The following is a 16,206-nucleotide window of genomic DNA, read 5'->3' as shown; positions in this document are numbered from 1 at the left end:
ACAATGCATACACCGTTATCTATCCTTCCAACCTCTCTAAAACCGCCACTAAATCCTTTAAACACTCCATCCTGAAAAGGCACCCTGAGACCCTTGTCTCCGACCATCAATCCAGCGCGGACAAGGGCTCAATCATCAATGACCTTATCTTCTACTCCAGGAGATCGTCCGTCTGGCGCAACGCATTCTCGATCCTCCTCAACGTTCTTAATACTAGGAACATTCCTCACGGCAGCAAGCTCACGATCGCACCATCCGCAAACCTGTGTACTGACCTCATGATTACCTTATATAAAAGCAACATCACCCTGATCCAAGCTCCACCTAAAGACCTTAACAAATTTGTGGACCTCTTCCCTCTCCTTAAAAAACATGTGCATGACCCCCCTTCATCCACGCTCCCCCTGTACCTTCCCCCGCCAAAACCTCCAAGGGAACTTGCCCTCCTACCCGCCACTCACGACAGTGCTCCCAACACATGCCGTCAGAGCCCCCCCAACTATGGATCCAGTGCCTACCAACTGTGATGAGCCCTCACCCGACCTCCAAACTACTTTCCCATCCCTCTCCTACGAATCCTGACCCCCCCCCCTTTGCCCTACCCTCTAGACGTCCTAGCCCACCTACCAGGCCACCAACGAAAGCCATCAGTAGCCTTCCTAAACCCGCTACCTCAAATCCTCCCTACCAACCTCCCAACCTACATTCCCATCCCTCTACTTCAGATCCTAACACCCCCCCTTAACCCAACCCTCTAGAAGCCCTAGCCTATCTACCAGGTCACCCTCACAAGCCATCAGTAGCCTCCCTAAACCTGCTACTTCTAATCCTCCCTACAGTGGGGATACCGAAACTCATGCTTCTGGTCGTCTTAACCACTCCACTAAGCCTCCTGCTCGCCCCACCAGATCCTTCCTCACACCGTTGGCCCCCTGCCCGCAAGAGCACCCCTGTCTTAGGGATTTGGATACTCTCCACCACAAAGCTACTGAATTAACTTTGAGCTTCCACAAGTCTTTCACGGACCCCAAAAACCTCCTGCACCTCACCGAGCTCACTCCCTTGAATATCCGGCTCTCACAGTACTCTTCCCCCCCCCCACTTCCTACTCCGAGCCCCTTCTCCACCCATTCCCGCTATCCCTGAGACACCTGCACCCTCAAAGGCAGCCCTGCTACCTCGCAGAGGATGAAATACAGGCCCTCCTCCTAACCTAAATTCCTACCCCTGCTATGACCAGCCCTCTGGAACTCTCGGAGGACTAAATTGCAGACCTCCTCGTTAGCTATGAATCCTCATGCTCCTCTGACACAAAGACAGAACAACCTATACGTACGGTTGCAATCAAACCCTTTAGACCAGCCACTCTCCGCAACAGAGGTATAGTCAACAGTAACCTAGCTCTAGTCCCAACCTCCACCCCTAGTTACGACACGCATACCACCTCCACTCTATCCGGTCTCCTCATCAACTGCCGCTCTGCGGTAAAGCATGCCGCCGATGTAGCCAATCTCATCCTCAATCTAAACACGGACGTAGCAATCCTGACGGAATCCTGGCTTAATGAATCCTTTTCACCCTGCCTAGACCTTCTAGTCCTGCCCGACTATCACATCGTAAGGCTGGACAGGCAATCACAAAAAAAAGGGGGTGGCATAGCCTGCATCTACCGCTCCAACCTCCTTATCACTGAACTTCTAGCCGAATCTACGGATTCCTGCGAATATCTTGCCCTTTCCATCTGCAACAGCACCACCCTTCAGTGCAGACTGCACATCTTTTACCATCCCCCAGGCAAGAATGATACTTTCACAGACTACCTCATGGAAATCATCACAGCCAAAGACTCCCATAACACCAATGACATTTTTCTTGGTGACTTCAACTTGCACTGGGACGACCCCAAGGACCCACAGGTCAACTTCATCAGAGACTTCTTGGCTGACCAATCCCTTACCCAAGCCTGTCCCTCCATACTCACTCAAAAGGTGCCATTCTGGACTGGATCATCTCTAAGGAATCTGTGGTCAAACTTACCTCCATAGACCCTTGCAACTGGTCTGACGACCACGCTATCACCTTCCGTCTGCCTGGCACTCACAAGACATGGACACCGCAACCAGTGATCCCCAAAACATGGATCCGTGACAAGAACCTTGACCACGAGAAACTGGCTGCCCGCTGTGCATCCGACTTCCCCCCTCCCCCCATATCACCACGGTCGACAACTTCACTGAACACTATTCCACAACGATCTCCAATATAATTGATGACCCTGCTCCGCTAAAACTGAAAAGAACACAGATCAAGGACAGGAACCCTTGGTTCAACGGATCCCTAAACAATGAGAGGAGATCCCTCTGGCAAACAGAACGGAACTGGAAAAAGCACCCTTCCGCAGACCATCTTAAACTTCTCCGGCAAGCCAGAAACGCCTATAACAGAAATATCATGAACTCAAAAAAAGAATTCTTCAGAACTGAACTGGATAACGCTAAGAATAGACCTTGTTAATTATTCGAGTTGGTCAAACACCAATCCAAAAAACTAGCTAGATCTTCCAAAGAAACCCCTATATCTCCTATCCCGTACGAGCAATTCGCCTCCTTCTGTGATAAAATCTCTGCCCTAGGAAAGGAACTCATGTCTGCTACCTATTCCCAAACCCCTCCGGTTCTTCCTCCACACTCGGCGCTGCCCTCGCAGCCCTCCCTCAAAAACCAAGCGATATGGTCCAACTTCAAAGTCTATGATGAACAATCGGTCGCAAAAATCCTTTCCGCTTTAAGCCCCAACAACCACTTCAACTACCCTCTCCCGTCAAACTGCCTTGCCGCTGCCTCCTAGGCTATCATCCCCTCTTGGACGACAGTAATCAACTCCTCCCTCCTACAGGGATCGATTCCTAACTCTCTCAAAGCCGGCCAGGTTGTCCCCATTTAAAAAAAACCTACACTAGATCCGGCTTCTCCTGCCAACTACAGACCTATCTCAAACATCCCTCTCCTAGCTAAAGTGCTGGAAAATATGTGTACAACAACAGCTGAGCCAAGACATCACCAACTTCCACCTTCTAGACGACTTGCAGTCTGGTTTCAGACCTGGGCACAGCACGGAAACCAAACTCCTCCAGATTGCGGATGATGCCCTTCAAGCCCTTGACCAAGGGAAAACCTGCCTCTTGATCCTTCTTGACCTATCCTAGGCTTTTGACACGGTCAACCACGAAATTCTCCTGAATCGGCTCAAACTTAGGATGGGCCTGGATGGCACCGTTCTGGCGTGGTTTAGGTCCTTCCTCCAGAACCGCTCACAGAGAGTCCTGATCAACGGCAACCTATCCGCTTCTTCTCCAATTACAGTTGGAGTCCCTCAAGGCTCAACCATGTCCCCTACCCTCTTCAATCTCCACCGTGAACCACTCTCAGAGGTGCTGCGTACTGCCAATATCTCCTACCACATGTATGCCGACGACACACAGCTCTACATCAAAATCTCTTCCCCAGAGGAAATCCGCTCCCTGAACGAGGCCCTAAAGCTGACGGTTCACTGTCTCACATCAAACCAGCTTAAACTCAATGCCAAAGAAACTGAGTTCCTCTTAATCTCACCACCTAACGCCAATACAGACATTCAAGTTTGGATCAAGGCTATCATAGCACTAAACTGCTCTCCTACCATTGTGGACTCTGCTAATCCCTAGGAATTACCTTAGACGGCAACCTGAACATATCAACACGATGGCCAAAACTGCCAGATTTCATTTGCACTACCTAAGAAACCAGAAACCTTTCCTCGACCCCCCAGATCTAAAATCGGCAATTCAGGCTCTAGACATCTCCAGGCTAGAATATGGTTGCTCCACCCTCGCTGGTCTACCTAAGACCTCTCTGGCACCCTTGAAAGCCTGCCTCAACGCCGCTGCCAGACTTTTAACTGGCTCTAAGAAGTTCAACCATATCTCACCCCACCGTAAAGCTCTGAACTGGCTTCCGCTTGAGGCCAGAATCCAATTTAAGCTGGCTTGCATCACCCACAAGGCTCTCTACTCCAAGTCCCCTGCTTTTCTCGCACAGAAACTTGTTTTATCTGGCGGAGACAGAAACTGCCGGTCCACCAGAGCCCTTTTGCTCCAACCTGCATGCTTCAAGAAAAAAAAAACATACAATCAAGTTTTCTCCGGAGACGCACCAAGAATATGGAACTTATCCTAATGGGAAAATTCCTCTCCTAATGCTCACGTTGCATTCCCCTCCGTAACCTGACTTTACCTATCGTTACGACATTATCCCTGGCCCCCTCTCCTTTTGTTATCCACCCTGCTCTTCCGAACAATCTTCCAGGGTGCTGAGACTGCTTTTCTAGCTTATTGTATCATTTTGTTCCTATCCCAATAGGTAGTCCGATATGATTGTTTGTCTTGCCATGTACTGTATCTTTCTATGTGTTCCCTATCCCTTCTACTCTCCCCCCCCTTTTTGCCCTGTTATCCCACCCGATACTACTATAAAGCGCTCTGATACCCTCACGGGTCTGGTTTGCGCTCTATAACACAATAAATAAATACATAGGGTGGCTTTTAGATTAAATTAAGCATTTTACAACGAGTAAAATAATAGGGGCGTGTACTCCAGTCTACTCCTTATTGTTGTGACTACTCCCAGGTGGATTATGGACTGAAATGATCACATAAACATCTATTAAGCATATAACACTTGGGAGGGACAAGGAACAGATGACTTGGTATATTTCAGCTCACATCAGGTGGTAACAAAATGTTGCTTATGTTATGATACTCTTTGTTAACCCTTTGTATGCTGATGACGGAACCGCTCCGTCACCAGCAGCGGTGGCGCTGTGCTGATGATGGAGCGGTTCCGTCATGGCCCTGCCGCTGTGCCTGCGCTGGGCGTTCTATTGAGCGGGCGGGGCCATGACGGAACCGCTCCGTCATGAGCACAGCCCAACCGCGGCTGATGACGGAGCAGTTCCGTCACCAGCATGCGGCCGCCGCGCGGCCGCCCCGCCCCCTTAGCACTGCGGCGGAATAGCCGCCACAGTGAAGGGGTTAAAAAGGTCCTTATAATAAAATTTGACTACATGTTTATGCCCAGATACTTTGAAGTAATAAAACTGCATAGAACTGTGACAGATATATTGGTTGGCATTTTTAATAAACTATATTATTTAAAAGGCCATGCTTGATTTAGTCAAATTTAAAATGAGAAATAATGATTGAATTGTGGAACAAATTACCACAGGTTCAATTTATCCCGCTCTATACCTTCGTTTTTTCCTGTTGTTTTATGTACCCCAGGTTATGTGCGTTGATATGTGCAAACCTCATTGGTATGTAACAGTACATGTTAATATGTGACAGATATGGTCTAAACTGTTCTCTAGTACTGGATGTTTGTTCAAGGGCCACCATTCTTTTCACTCACTTAGGGACTGGTTAGTATCATATCTTCTCTCAGAGTCTTGTTGGTCCATGTGGTATATATTGTCCGTTTCCTTAGCTCGTAATGAGAAGACAGAGGCAGCAATAACAGGGCCTGTTTCAAACATAAAATGAAATAATTTGTAAACTCACGATCCCAATAATGAACTGTAGAATAAATAGTAAGTACAATGTAAGAACCAAACTTCATTATAGCTAGGGTTTAAGGGATATATAATAAAGATAATAAGCAATGATCAGAAACAGCAATAGTTGCAATGACGTTCACTGCATTTAAAATAGCAGTGGTGAGTGGGTGTAGACTGAAGATACAATTAGCAGGGCAACTTATTTTATGGAGGAGGTCTGGAGTGTATCTGAAACTTTAATCACAAAGGTAAAATCTCAGTCACTTACTGCTAACACAAGACAGGATGACCAATGCACACTTTCAAATCAGGTTTAAAAAAAACTGAAGAAATCATAGATTTACTTAAACCTCAGTGATTTCATCAATAACAGGCACTGGGATAGAAATATGGAAACATGGCGGTGTGCAATTAATAAACAAATAGACAATATAAGTGACTTAGCTTTTTGGTTGTTACTTGACCATGAAAGTTGATCACCACTAGCAACATATTGCTTTCCTGCTGAACAACCTGCCGACAATGAATTCTGATCTGAAATCACTGAAGAGGTAGGATGTTCTGTAGTTAGAGTTCACTTTATCCAAATAAAAAAGGTTGCACCTTCTCCATAACAGTACTGACCATAAGAAAACCATTGGAAGTTTAGCTTAAACTGTGCCATTGTGCCATCCAAATTTGTTTCCAATTGCTCTTCCAGCTGCATAATTTCTACATTAACCCAATTTCTTCAGAGTTGGTTGCCGTAACCAGGTGTCCAAAACATGTCTGTGAAGGCTTTAACCACTTGGGTGCTATGGACATGCTGGTGTTGAGGATGGCTCTAGCACATCATGGCACAATTAGTTACTTGAATCCAGTCCCAGGAGCTGGGTAAGTGATTCTCCACCAAACAATTCCATTTTTGTTTTGTCTGAAATGACCATTGGTTCGCATGGCCCTGACTCCAGGCCTGATGCACTGCAAACAAAAGGGTGTGAGGGGCGGCTCACACAAGCATCAATCCTTGCTTCGACCCGAGAATAGGTGCATTAGTCTTACTGCTCCCACTCCCCACCTGGGGTGGATTGAGAATGTTTACCCCAACACTTCCAGTGTGGTGTGCCTCACGTGGATCCCACAACATTTTCTTACTCACAATGCTGTGCAAATCTCAAACTTTGCTAAAAGTGCATATTTTCCTTGCATTTCTGCGACATAAACTTCAGGAAACCTCAAACATCCACAAAATTCCTACACCAAGCTTTTCTCCAATTGTTCCGATAAACATGCAACCCCACTTGTGTGACTGGGCCTAGTGCCCCCTACAGGCACAAATCCAACCAGGGTCAATGAGAGTTGCTACGCGAGACTCCCACTGACCTTTGTTTGATGTGTGACTGTCGCGTGCACAAGCAAACATGTGGGGTAGCATTTTTGTCGGGACGGGGAGGGCACTGGGTGGTAGGAATTTGTGAATTCCTGCGGATTGTGGATGTTTATGTCACACTAATGCAATGTAAATGTGTAATTTTAAGCAAAGTTTATGGTTTGCAGGGATTGCGGGGAAGAACTTTGTGGGATCCACGTGAGGCAAATCAAAGTTTATTTCCCTGGGTGTTTAGTTTTCAGAAATCTCTGGCAGGATTCCCTGGGTGGCTGTCAATCCCTGGCCCAAAATAAAATGCTGCTATCCCCATTGCCTAATCAGATCATTTTTATGACAGGAATTGTTGATGTCTGCACACTGTATGTTGGAGTCTTTCCTGGTGTGGGCACTAGGCCGACCCACATAAGTAAGGTACCTTTCTTATCAGGACACTTGAGAAAATGCTGGGTGGCGGGAAATATCTGGCTTCCCACAGATTCCAGAGATTTCCTCACAGAAAGGTGAGGAAAATGTGTGTTTTTGGAGTCCAACTTTGAGAATTGCAAATGCTTCTGAATCTGAAACCTTGTGGGAGTCACACAAGTCACCCCGCCCATGATTCCCCTAGATGTCTAGTTTTCACAAATATGCAAGTATGCTAGGTTTCCATGGGTGCCAGCGGAGCTAGGGCCCAAAATCCCCAGCTCACCACAAAGCAAAAAGGGTCAGTTTTCAGTGGAAAATGTGATGTGGCTATGTTGTGTTTTGGGCTTTTTTTGTTGCACATACTAGCCTTTCCCGCACAAATGAAGTGTCACTTTTATCAGGAGACTTGGGGTAATACAAAATAGCAGAACATTTGAGATTACCAATTGTATTTCTCTGCATTTGTGCCTTTCAAATGTAAGGCAGTGTGTAAAAAAGAAGACATTTTGAAAAATGCAGTCTGAAATATATTCTAGTATGGGTATAAATAGCCGCTGCTCTTAATCTCCGTATCCGGTGTCTATTTCAGAAACACATAGGTTTCTTTGATACCTACTTTTCACTCTTTATATTTTACCATATGAATTTCTCTATACCTGGTACACGATGAAGAACTATTGTATGGTGCAGATCAGTTGCTGGCACTGGGTACCTGCAAACCTAATATAAACCCGCAACTTGAAGGATCTAGAGGACATAAAGGTATATCGCTTCTGTAAATCAGCCATTGTGACAAGAAATTACAAACGAAAACATTGTCGCAAATGGCCGTTTTGCCCAAGTCATTTTCGATATCCTTTTTATTTCAAAAGTTAGTGTCTTTGAAAAACCTTAAGGGATCTACACAAATGACCTCTGTTGAGCTCAGAATTGTGCCTACTTTTCAGAGATATATAGGTTTCTGGGATCACTCAGGGGTTTCACTGCGGTTTCCAAGACAATCTGGAAATAGGCTAAAAGAGCAAAAATTAGGAAAAATTGGCTACCTCTGTGAAAAATGACAAAACTGTGGCATAAAAAGTTTTCTTGACTCAGCCCTGCATGATCCTGAAAGCCGGAAAAATTGTGACTTTAGCACAGCATATCTTTCGTTGATGCTATTTTTAGGAAAATAAACAGACACTTTTTTAAGAACACTTTCTTACAATTTTTCCCCAAAAACCATCACAGAATGCATGTTCGACAAAGAATTAAAATGACCATCATAACCGTCGCCTATACATAATATTGCTAAACAGGTAAGAGTAAACATAGCATGATGTATTCAATCCTTTAACAAGGTAAAATAAGGTTTTCAGGTGCTCCTTGAAGAAAATGAGATGGGGTCTGAACAATAGTTGTTATGGAGCAGCAATGGAGGAGCCTGGGGTAATGGTTACACTGTTCTTCATCCTAGGTGCGCTTTTGCAACATTCATCTTTGTGACTTGATCATTATCCTTCCATAAAAAGATATGTTATCGAACTGAGAGGAGGATTAATTTTATAGATGATGCAATAAAGACTAAATTGGATGCATTCTTGTAAGATTAATTGATGCATAGTGCAAATCATAGGGCTGATTCAGTCATACTTCCCAGAACTCAGGAAAGAAAGAGCTGCTTTTTGCGTTCATCTTTAAGCAGGGACAAAGTGATATTACTCTATAAAGTTTAGGCTGCACTAGGGTGCTCTTACTCAGTAGTCAACAATTTGCGGGATATTAAAGAGAGAGATCAAGATTGCACATCTCCAGGGAATACATTGTTCTCGTGACGCATATTTGGAGAGGCTGAACACAGGGTTTTAAACTGAGCGGTGTCAGTCCACTTGGTCTTGACTGGGCATAGCAAGGGTAGAAGATATTTTTTAAAGAGTTGCCTGAGATAACGTGCATTTGAACTTTTTGGTGGTAAAAAGAGTTGGGAGCCTGCTTTAACAGAGCAGATCTTTTTTTTATTCAGGTACATAACGCCCAAAGTAGAATTCAGCTGAGGAAGAACCTGCGTGAGTTGGCGCCGTCACTGGGAGAACATTTCAAGATGTTTGGTATCATCTGCCCCTTCACAGACCAAACTCCAAGGTTGATTACTAATTTTTGACAAGGTAACTTCCACTGCACTTCTAGTGTTAAGCAAAAATGTACCTGGTACTCAGGTCAACACCATAAGATTTGCTCATCCAACGAGGCAAACGTTGTGTTTGAAATATCTACTATTGTCCTTTATGCTCATTTGAATGCCTGAATGATTTCGTACTGCTGATCAATCTGCAACAGTAATTTCATTACAAGACCGGAGGCTACCATTATGCATATTTCTTTTAATGCCACTTCAAGCAGCCGCATACATCATAAAGTAAACATTTTCCAGAACAGAACGTTAAGAACATACAATAAGCATGAGCCTATAACAATGTGCCTCTTTTAAATGCGGCTCCGAGCAGATAAGTTCAAGCCTTTATTACTTGTACCTTAACTGCCTCTTTCTATTCCTTAACTCTATTTTGCAATTATTAATCAACTTTCCTGACACTAACCTCACTCCCCTAACCACTGCTTCAATACCGATCTCCAATTTACAGGGATCTTTCAACCCTCTTTCTTCTCTTCCTTTTCCCCTATCACCGGAGCTTAATCCTCCTTTCTTTCACCCCTTTTCACCCCCCTACTTGCTTAGGCATTTTCTCCTCCCCTTCACTCATTTTTTATATATGCCTGATGGTTGATTGCCAAGTTTACAGTTATTTGCCAAGTTTACAGTTATTTGTTCAAATGGTGCGAGATCTTACCAGATCAACAAACCTTGTCAAATAGATGCACTCGCTCTAACCTCCGGTGCCTCTCTCCCTCTCGATGAGACATACGGAGCTCTGGCTCCATGTCCACTGCGGAGGCCTTGGCAACGGGAGCATCATGTCTTCCAGTTGCCAGGTGTAACTCTTCTCCTCGCATTATGTCGCCAGCTGATCGTTTAATGCGATCGCACTCGAGGCATTGCGTTGCCATGAAAACTGGCAGCAGCTGATCGCTCGAGCTACTGAGCGTCAGTTACTCGATTTCCCCCATTTGATCAGCTGCTGCAAACTTCACTTCTACATGCAAGTTATATTTTCTTACATAAAAAATTTTAAAAGGAGGTATACAACATATGCTTAAGGAGGAAGCTTTAACTGAGAGATAACTTTGGATAGTTAACCCAGTTAAACAAGGGTTTAACTATATCCTCTATGGTCCATTTCTGAGCCTTTTTAATTGACCTACCTACTCAGATAAAGGTCCTATATAGTTTGAAGTGGTTTGGCCACGAGTGTTAAAACCCCTATATTGTTTTTTGAGTGGCCTGCCCACAAGTGTTAACTCCCCAAGGGTACAAAACCTTTCTGTTTCTAAGCCATCTTACTAACTAATCAGCGCTATGTCTGATATCGATTCTGATGACGCAATTGCCTCCATACCTAGTATGGATAACGAAGCCTTTTAAAAAAATATTTGCAAGGAGATGAGATCCTGCACGCTAGAGACTTTAAGTCAAGTGATGGCTTCAAAGAGGTCCCTAGGTAGCCTATATAAATTGTCTGGGGGTACAAAACCTGCGGACCTCTCGAATTTAGCCAATATACTTTGGATGTTCTGTCTGGAACACAAGATCGCTCAAATAGCAGAATATCTCCCAGGGAAAACAAGCATATCTGCTGATTGAAATTTGAGGTTCCTTTTTAGACCACAGCGATTGGAAACTCAATGTTTCCGCGCTCAGGTCTCTCAACAAAATATGGGGACCACTAGAAATAGATCTTTTTGCGAGAAGACTAATCTTCCAATTGAAGAGATACTTCAGCTGGATGCCCGACCTGGGTGCTCTATCAGCGAGCGCCTTTCTCCAATGCTGGAAAGGAGTCAAAGCATCCCTTTGCCATGATCCAGAGAGTTCTATAGAATGTGAGACAAGACGAATGCTCCCTTGTTCTAATAACTCCCTTCTGGCCATCTCAGGCCTGTTTCCCCAATACTCTGGAACTAACTTGCGACATCCCCCTTTTAATTCCAACCCAAGTGGATCTTCTAACAGACGTAGATGGAGGAAGTCACCCCCTAGTACAGGCAGGGAATTTGAACATTCTTGCATGGAGATCCAATGAAGTCTCAGGGCTTTCGTCGACAGCTGCAACTCTCCTCAGAGAGTCTTGGGCCCCGGGACTCACTACAGGTATAACATATGGAGAAGCTGGATACGTTGGTGCCTGGAGAGGAACCTGGATTCTGTGGAGTCACCTATTGTTGACATTGTAAACTTCCTTGAAGAACAGTTCGAAAGGGGTCTCAGCTATAGAACAATCAATTGTTATAGATCGGCTATCTCTGCAGGCCTTAGTTTGTAGAGTGCTCAAAACTATTATACTAAGGAGACCTCCTAATCCCAAATAAGAGTCTCTCTGGGACGTTAAGTTAATACTAGATCTTTTCACAAATTGGCCAGATAATATTCACTTGAATAGGAAAACTCTATCCATCAAGCTTGCAACACTGTCATATTTAATATCTTGCCGAAGGGTCTCTGATGTTAAAGCTCTTGAAATTACAAATAGATCCTATAACACGTTTGGACTCAAATTTGAGTTAGTTAGAAGAACTAAGACTATGTCTGATTCAATCTTTTATCCACGTTTTTTATTTATGCAAAAAAAAATTGTGTGGTAGAATGCATGAGAGAGTACGACTGCAGAATGAATGGTCTTCGTGCTCAGGGCATGCATCAGTTACTTATATCATTTGTTAAACCTCACAGAGCTATAACTTCGGCTTCTATTACCAGATGGGTTAAAACTGTTATGAATTTAGCAGGTATTGATCTAAGGAAATTCCAAGCTCATTCACAGAGGTGCTACGGACAGTAAATCTTTCTGGTCTGGTGGTAAGCTGAACGATATTCTTAAAGCCACCGACTGGTCTAATGCTCGCACCTTCGTACAGCATTAGTGCAAACCAATCGAACACATGTCTGATGTAGTCTTACAAAGCTACCAACATGCATAATGGTAGCCTCCGGTCTTGTAAGTAAATTGCGACTCTCCTATTACCATGACTAGAGAATCTAGATTTCATTAAAGACACAGAGGCTAACATTATCCCACCCATCCCTTCCCTTGGAGGGCTATAGCCTACTTTATATTTATTCCCATGTCTAATACCTTTTAAATATTTTCTTTCGATAACTTGGAGATTATATAACAACTAGTTGAATTAATAATAATATTTTATTGTTTAATGTTACATTTCTTGTCTTTCTATCCTTTACTTGAGGTACTAATATCTCTCTCTTTTTCAGGTAACCTTTCATCAATTCAAGAAGTTTGACCTTAGGATCCTCCCTCGTTCTTCACTTTTCTTCATTTTGCACTGGGATTAAAAGAAGCGCTCGAAAGTGTGGACTTACTTTCTTCTCCACCACATTTAAAAGAGGCAGATTTTATGGGCCCATGCCTATTGTATGTTCTTTACGTTCTGTTCTGAAACGTTTTACATTAAGATGTATGCGGCTGCTTGTAGTGGCATTGAAAGAAATATGCATAATGTTAGCCTCCGTGTCTTTGATGAAATCCAGATTCTCTAGTCATGGTAATAGGAGAATAGCAATTCCCTCCTGCACTGCTTTCACTCAACCTCCCCAGCTTATACAATTCCCTAACCCATAATATGCTGACACTGGTATTAATTTGCCGATAAGACCCTTGCGAGGTGACAGACAAAAGTTCCTGACTATGGAGCAGCTCCTTGGCTGAGAATTGAGCCAGATTATGCTCAAACGTAGCCGGCCGGCTTAGACATCAACATGGAGCTGATGACTCACCTTGACAAGAACTGAGGAATCTACAGTGCAGCTCCAAGCTGGCTGAAGGGTAATTCCTGGTGCGTGTGCCGTCACAATATCCCTGTGAGAGGTTAAGGCTGTCACCAGAGTGAGGCCTTCGACTGGGCCAGACAGCCGAGGATGGACAGGAGACCCAGTGCTGGCTCTTTGTACCCGTTGCTAGAAAGGACCAGGAAACAATACTGGGGTGGCAGTGGCCCCCACGCAGCATTACTGACTCAGACTTGCACTCGTGGGAGGGGCTTAAGGCTCACACAGACCAATTTACTCAAAAGACAGATGGAGTAAACCAACCCCTTCCCCAACCCAGTACAGAAATCAAAGTAAGTCGAAAATGTGCAGCAGAATTGAGAGACAAGAGAGGATAAGAACAGGTTAGACTCCCCTTGTGGAGTAGATATGCTGAGGCTTGTGCATGGGAGAGAGCCATTAGTGATGTACGGTAATGCTGGAATGGTTTTGTAATGAAAGTCGCCTGAAGGACATGCTGTACTCACATCCCTGGATACAGATAAAAGGAGCAAGCTGACATGGTGTAGTTGCTGGATTTAAGGAAACATAATTTACCACCAGTATTTATGAGACTGAGAACTGACAGGGTTTACTCTGACAGCACAAACTTAATGGTCTTAACTGCACTTAAGGTAACCAGGTCAAATCAGGATTTGATCATACGTATGGCTGACAAGGGTGGGAACATTGTTTTGATGAACAAGGGAGATTATATTGAAGAAATTCTATCACAACTAAACAATGACACCTACTATGAATGCTTGACATGTAACCCATTACAATCATTGACAAGTATGATTAATAGTAATCTCAAGAAGTGGTTCAATCAAACATAAATAGACTATGATAAATATGTTTACTTACTGGTTGAGTTCCCCCAGATCACCCTGTATGTACAGTTTACGTACGATTCATAAGAACAGGCAGAAACCACCAGGAAGACCTATAATTTCGGGGATAGGGAGACCCACAGAAAAACTTTCACAATTCATAGATACAATGTTGAGACCTTATGTGCAGAACTTACCTTCACATATACAGGATACTAAGCATGTATTAAATATAATGATTGACATCACATGGGACCAGGAATGATAATGGCTACATTGGATGTAGTATCCCTATATACTAACATTGATCATTATTTGGGATTGAAGACATTAGAGACTTTTCTGAATAAAAGACCGGCAGAATATTATGACCATACTAGGATGGTATTGGAAATGACGAAGATAGTTCTGCAAAATAATGTTTTCCTATTCGAACACAAGTGGTACAGGCAGAGACTTGGTACTGCCATGGGTTCCAGATTTGCTCCGTCTTTTGCTAACCTATTCATGGGTTGGTTTGAGGCAGAGTGGATCTGGGGCCCTAGGGGTAGTAAATGGATAGACAATATTTACTATTGGGGACGGTTCATTGATGACTGTCTCCCTATTTGGACAGGTACGAGCAGTGAATTACAAGATTTTTTAAACTATTTGAACACCAATGATTTAAACTTGAGTTTCACTACACAATATGACAGCAATCGTATCATTTTTTTAGATGTAGAACTGTTTATTGAGAAAGACAAATTGTGCAGTAGAATGTATTGCAAAGAGACAAGCTGCAATGCCCTGCTGCACGCGGGGAGTTGTCATCCTAAGAGTCAAATTAACGCAATACCTTACGGTGAGATGTTGAGGGCACGAGGAATTGTTCGGAGCAGAAAGATTTTGAGGCAAATTTGGAGGACATGACACTGAGATTTGGAGTGAGAGGGTACGATCAGAAAGTGATCGATAATGCCAAAAAGAGGACATATAAACTGAAGAGAGAAGATACCTTGAGAAGGGCGAAGATACCTTGATGGCTAAGAAATCGTGTGTAGACGAAGAAGAAAGAGCTACAGATAAGGTTAGACTAATCACAAATTTTAGTAGCGGGAGTCATAAATTATACTCGATACTTAACAAGTACTGCCATCTTCTCAGATCAGACAAGGATATCATGCCATACCTGAATGACAGACCCAGCCTGACTTTTAGGAAAGGGTTAACACGGGCAAACCTTGTCAGTCCCAGTTATCCTAGAGTATCACCTAATGTGAACTGGCTTAGCAATCAAATGAGAGGGTTTTACAGTTGTGGACGGTGTAGCTCATACAGGTGGGCTATTAACAAAATTACAACATTTAACTACAATGATACAGGGACATACAAGATTAATACGTTTATTAATTGTGATACGAATTTTGTCATATACGTTATTGTCTGTACCAGTAAAAAAATCTATATTGGGAGCACGATTAGACGCTTACGCGATAGGATGATGGAACACTTTAGGGCACTACAGAATGGAGACACAAGATATCCCATTGCGGCACATGTGGTACAAAATTACCAGAACAAAGAGAACCACAAATTTAGTTTTCATGGTATAGACCATGTGAGAATGGACAGGAGAGGTGGTAATAGGCAACTGAAACTGAGACGTAAGGAAACGATTTGGATAATGAAATTGAAAGCAGTTTAACTGGGAATGAATATAGATAGTGAATTGTAATATTTCCTGGGACAATGAATGCTGAATTGCGTTATGGGGCAGGTCATATGATACAGAAGATACTTTGTTTGTGAATACCAGAAACTTACAGAGTTGAGGTACAGTATGATACCGGTCATGTGAAATGTAACAAATGTGGTTTATTTACATTATATGTTTATAATGATTTATCATGGCATGATAACTGTAACATGATACTATTAACCGAGCATGTTAATATTAGCGCTGTGACGGAACCTCTGTTGTGCGAAACGCTGAACTCCCGCTTTTCGCAGCTGTAGCCCTGCCCCATGCCCTACGCCAGCGACAGTGCACTATTGCACCAGTGCCGACGCCGACGAGGAGGACACAAGGAGAACAACGAGCGGAGCCGGCT

The 16,206-nt window shown here is 43.7% G+C and overlaps 1 protein-coding gene across 4 annotated transcripts in view; it reads right to left on the bottom strand.

Moving 5' to 3' along the window:
• LOC147676780 (butyrophilin subfamily 2 member A1-like) overlaps positions 1-16,206 on the bottom strand; it is a 1,092,512-nt gene that overhangs the window by 630,717 nt on the left and 445,589 nt on the right. For 3 of the 4 annotated variants that reach the window (XM_086945212.1, XM_086945213.1, XM_086945215.1), the window contains one exon: positions 5,445-5,555. The exons of the other annotated variant lie outside the window; for it this stretch is intronic. In XM_086945212.1, coding sequence (XP_086801338.1) covers positions 5,445-5,555 — 111 coding nt within the window. The remainder of the gene's footprint in view (positions 1-5,444; positions 5,556-16,206) is intronic. 4 annotated transcript variants of the gene reach the window in all.

Source organism: Lissotriton vulgaris, chromosome 12 (genome assembly GCF_964263255.1).
Source record: "Lissotriton vulgaris chromosome 12, aLisVul1.2, whole genome shotgun sequence".
NCBI classification, from domain to species: domain Eukaryota; kingdom Metazoa; phylum Chordata; class Amphibia; order Caudata; family Salamandridae; genus Lissotriton; species Lissotriton vulgaris.
Note: the sequence above shows the minus strand (reverse complement) of the source record. Positions and strands in the feature narration are given on the sequence as shown.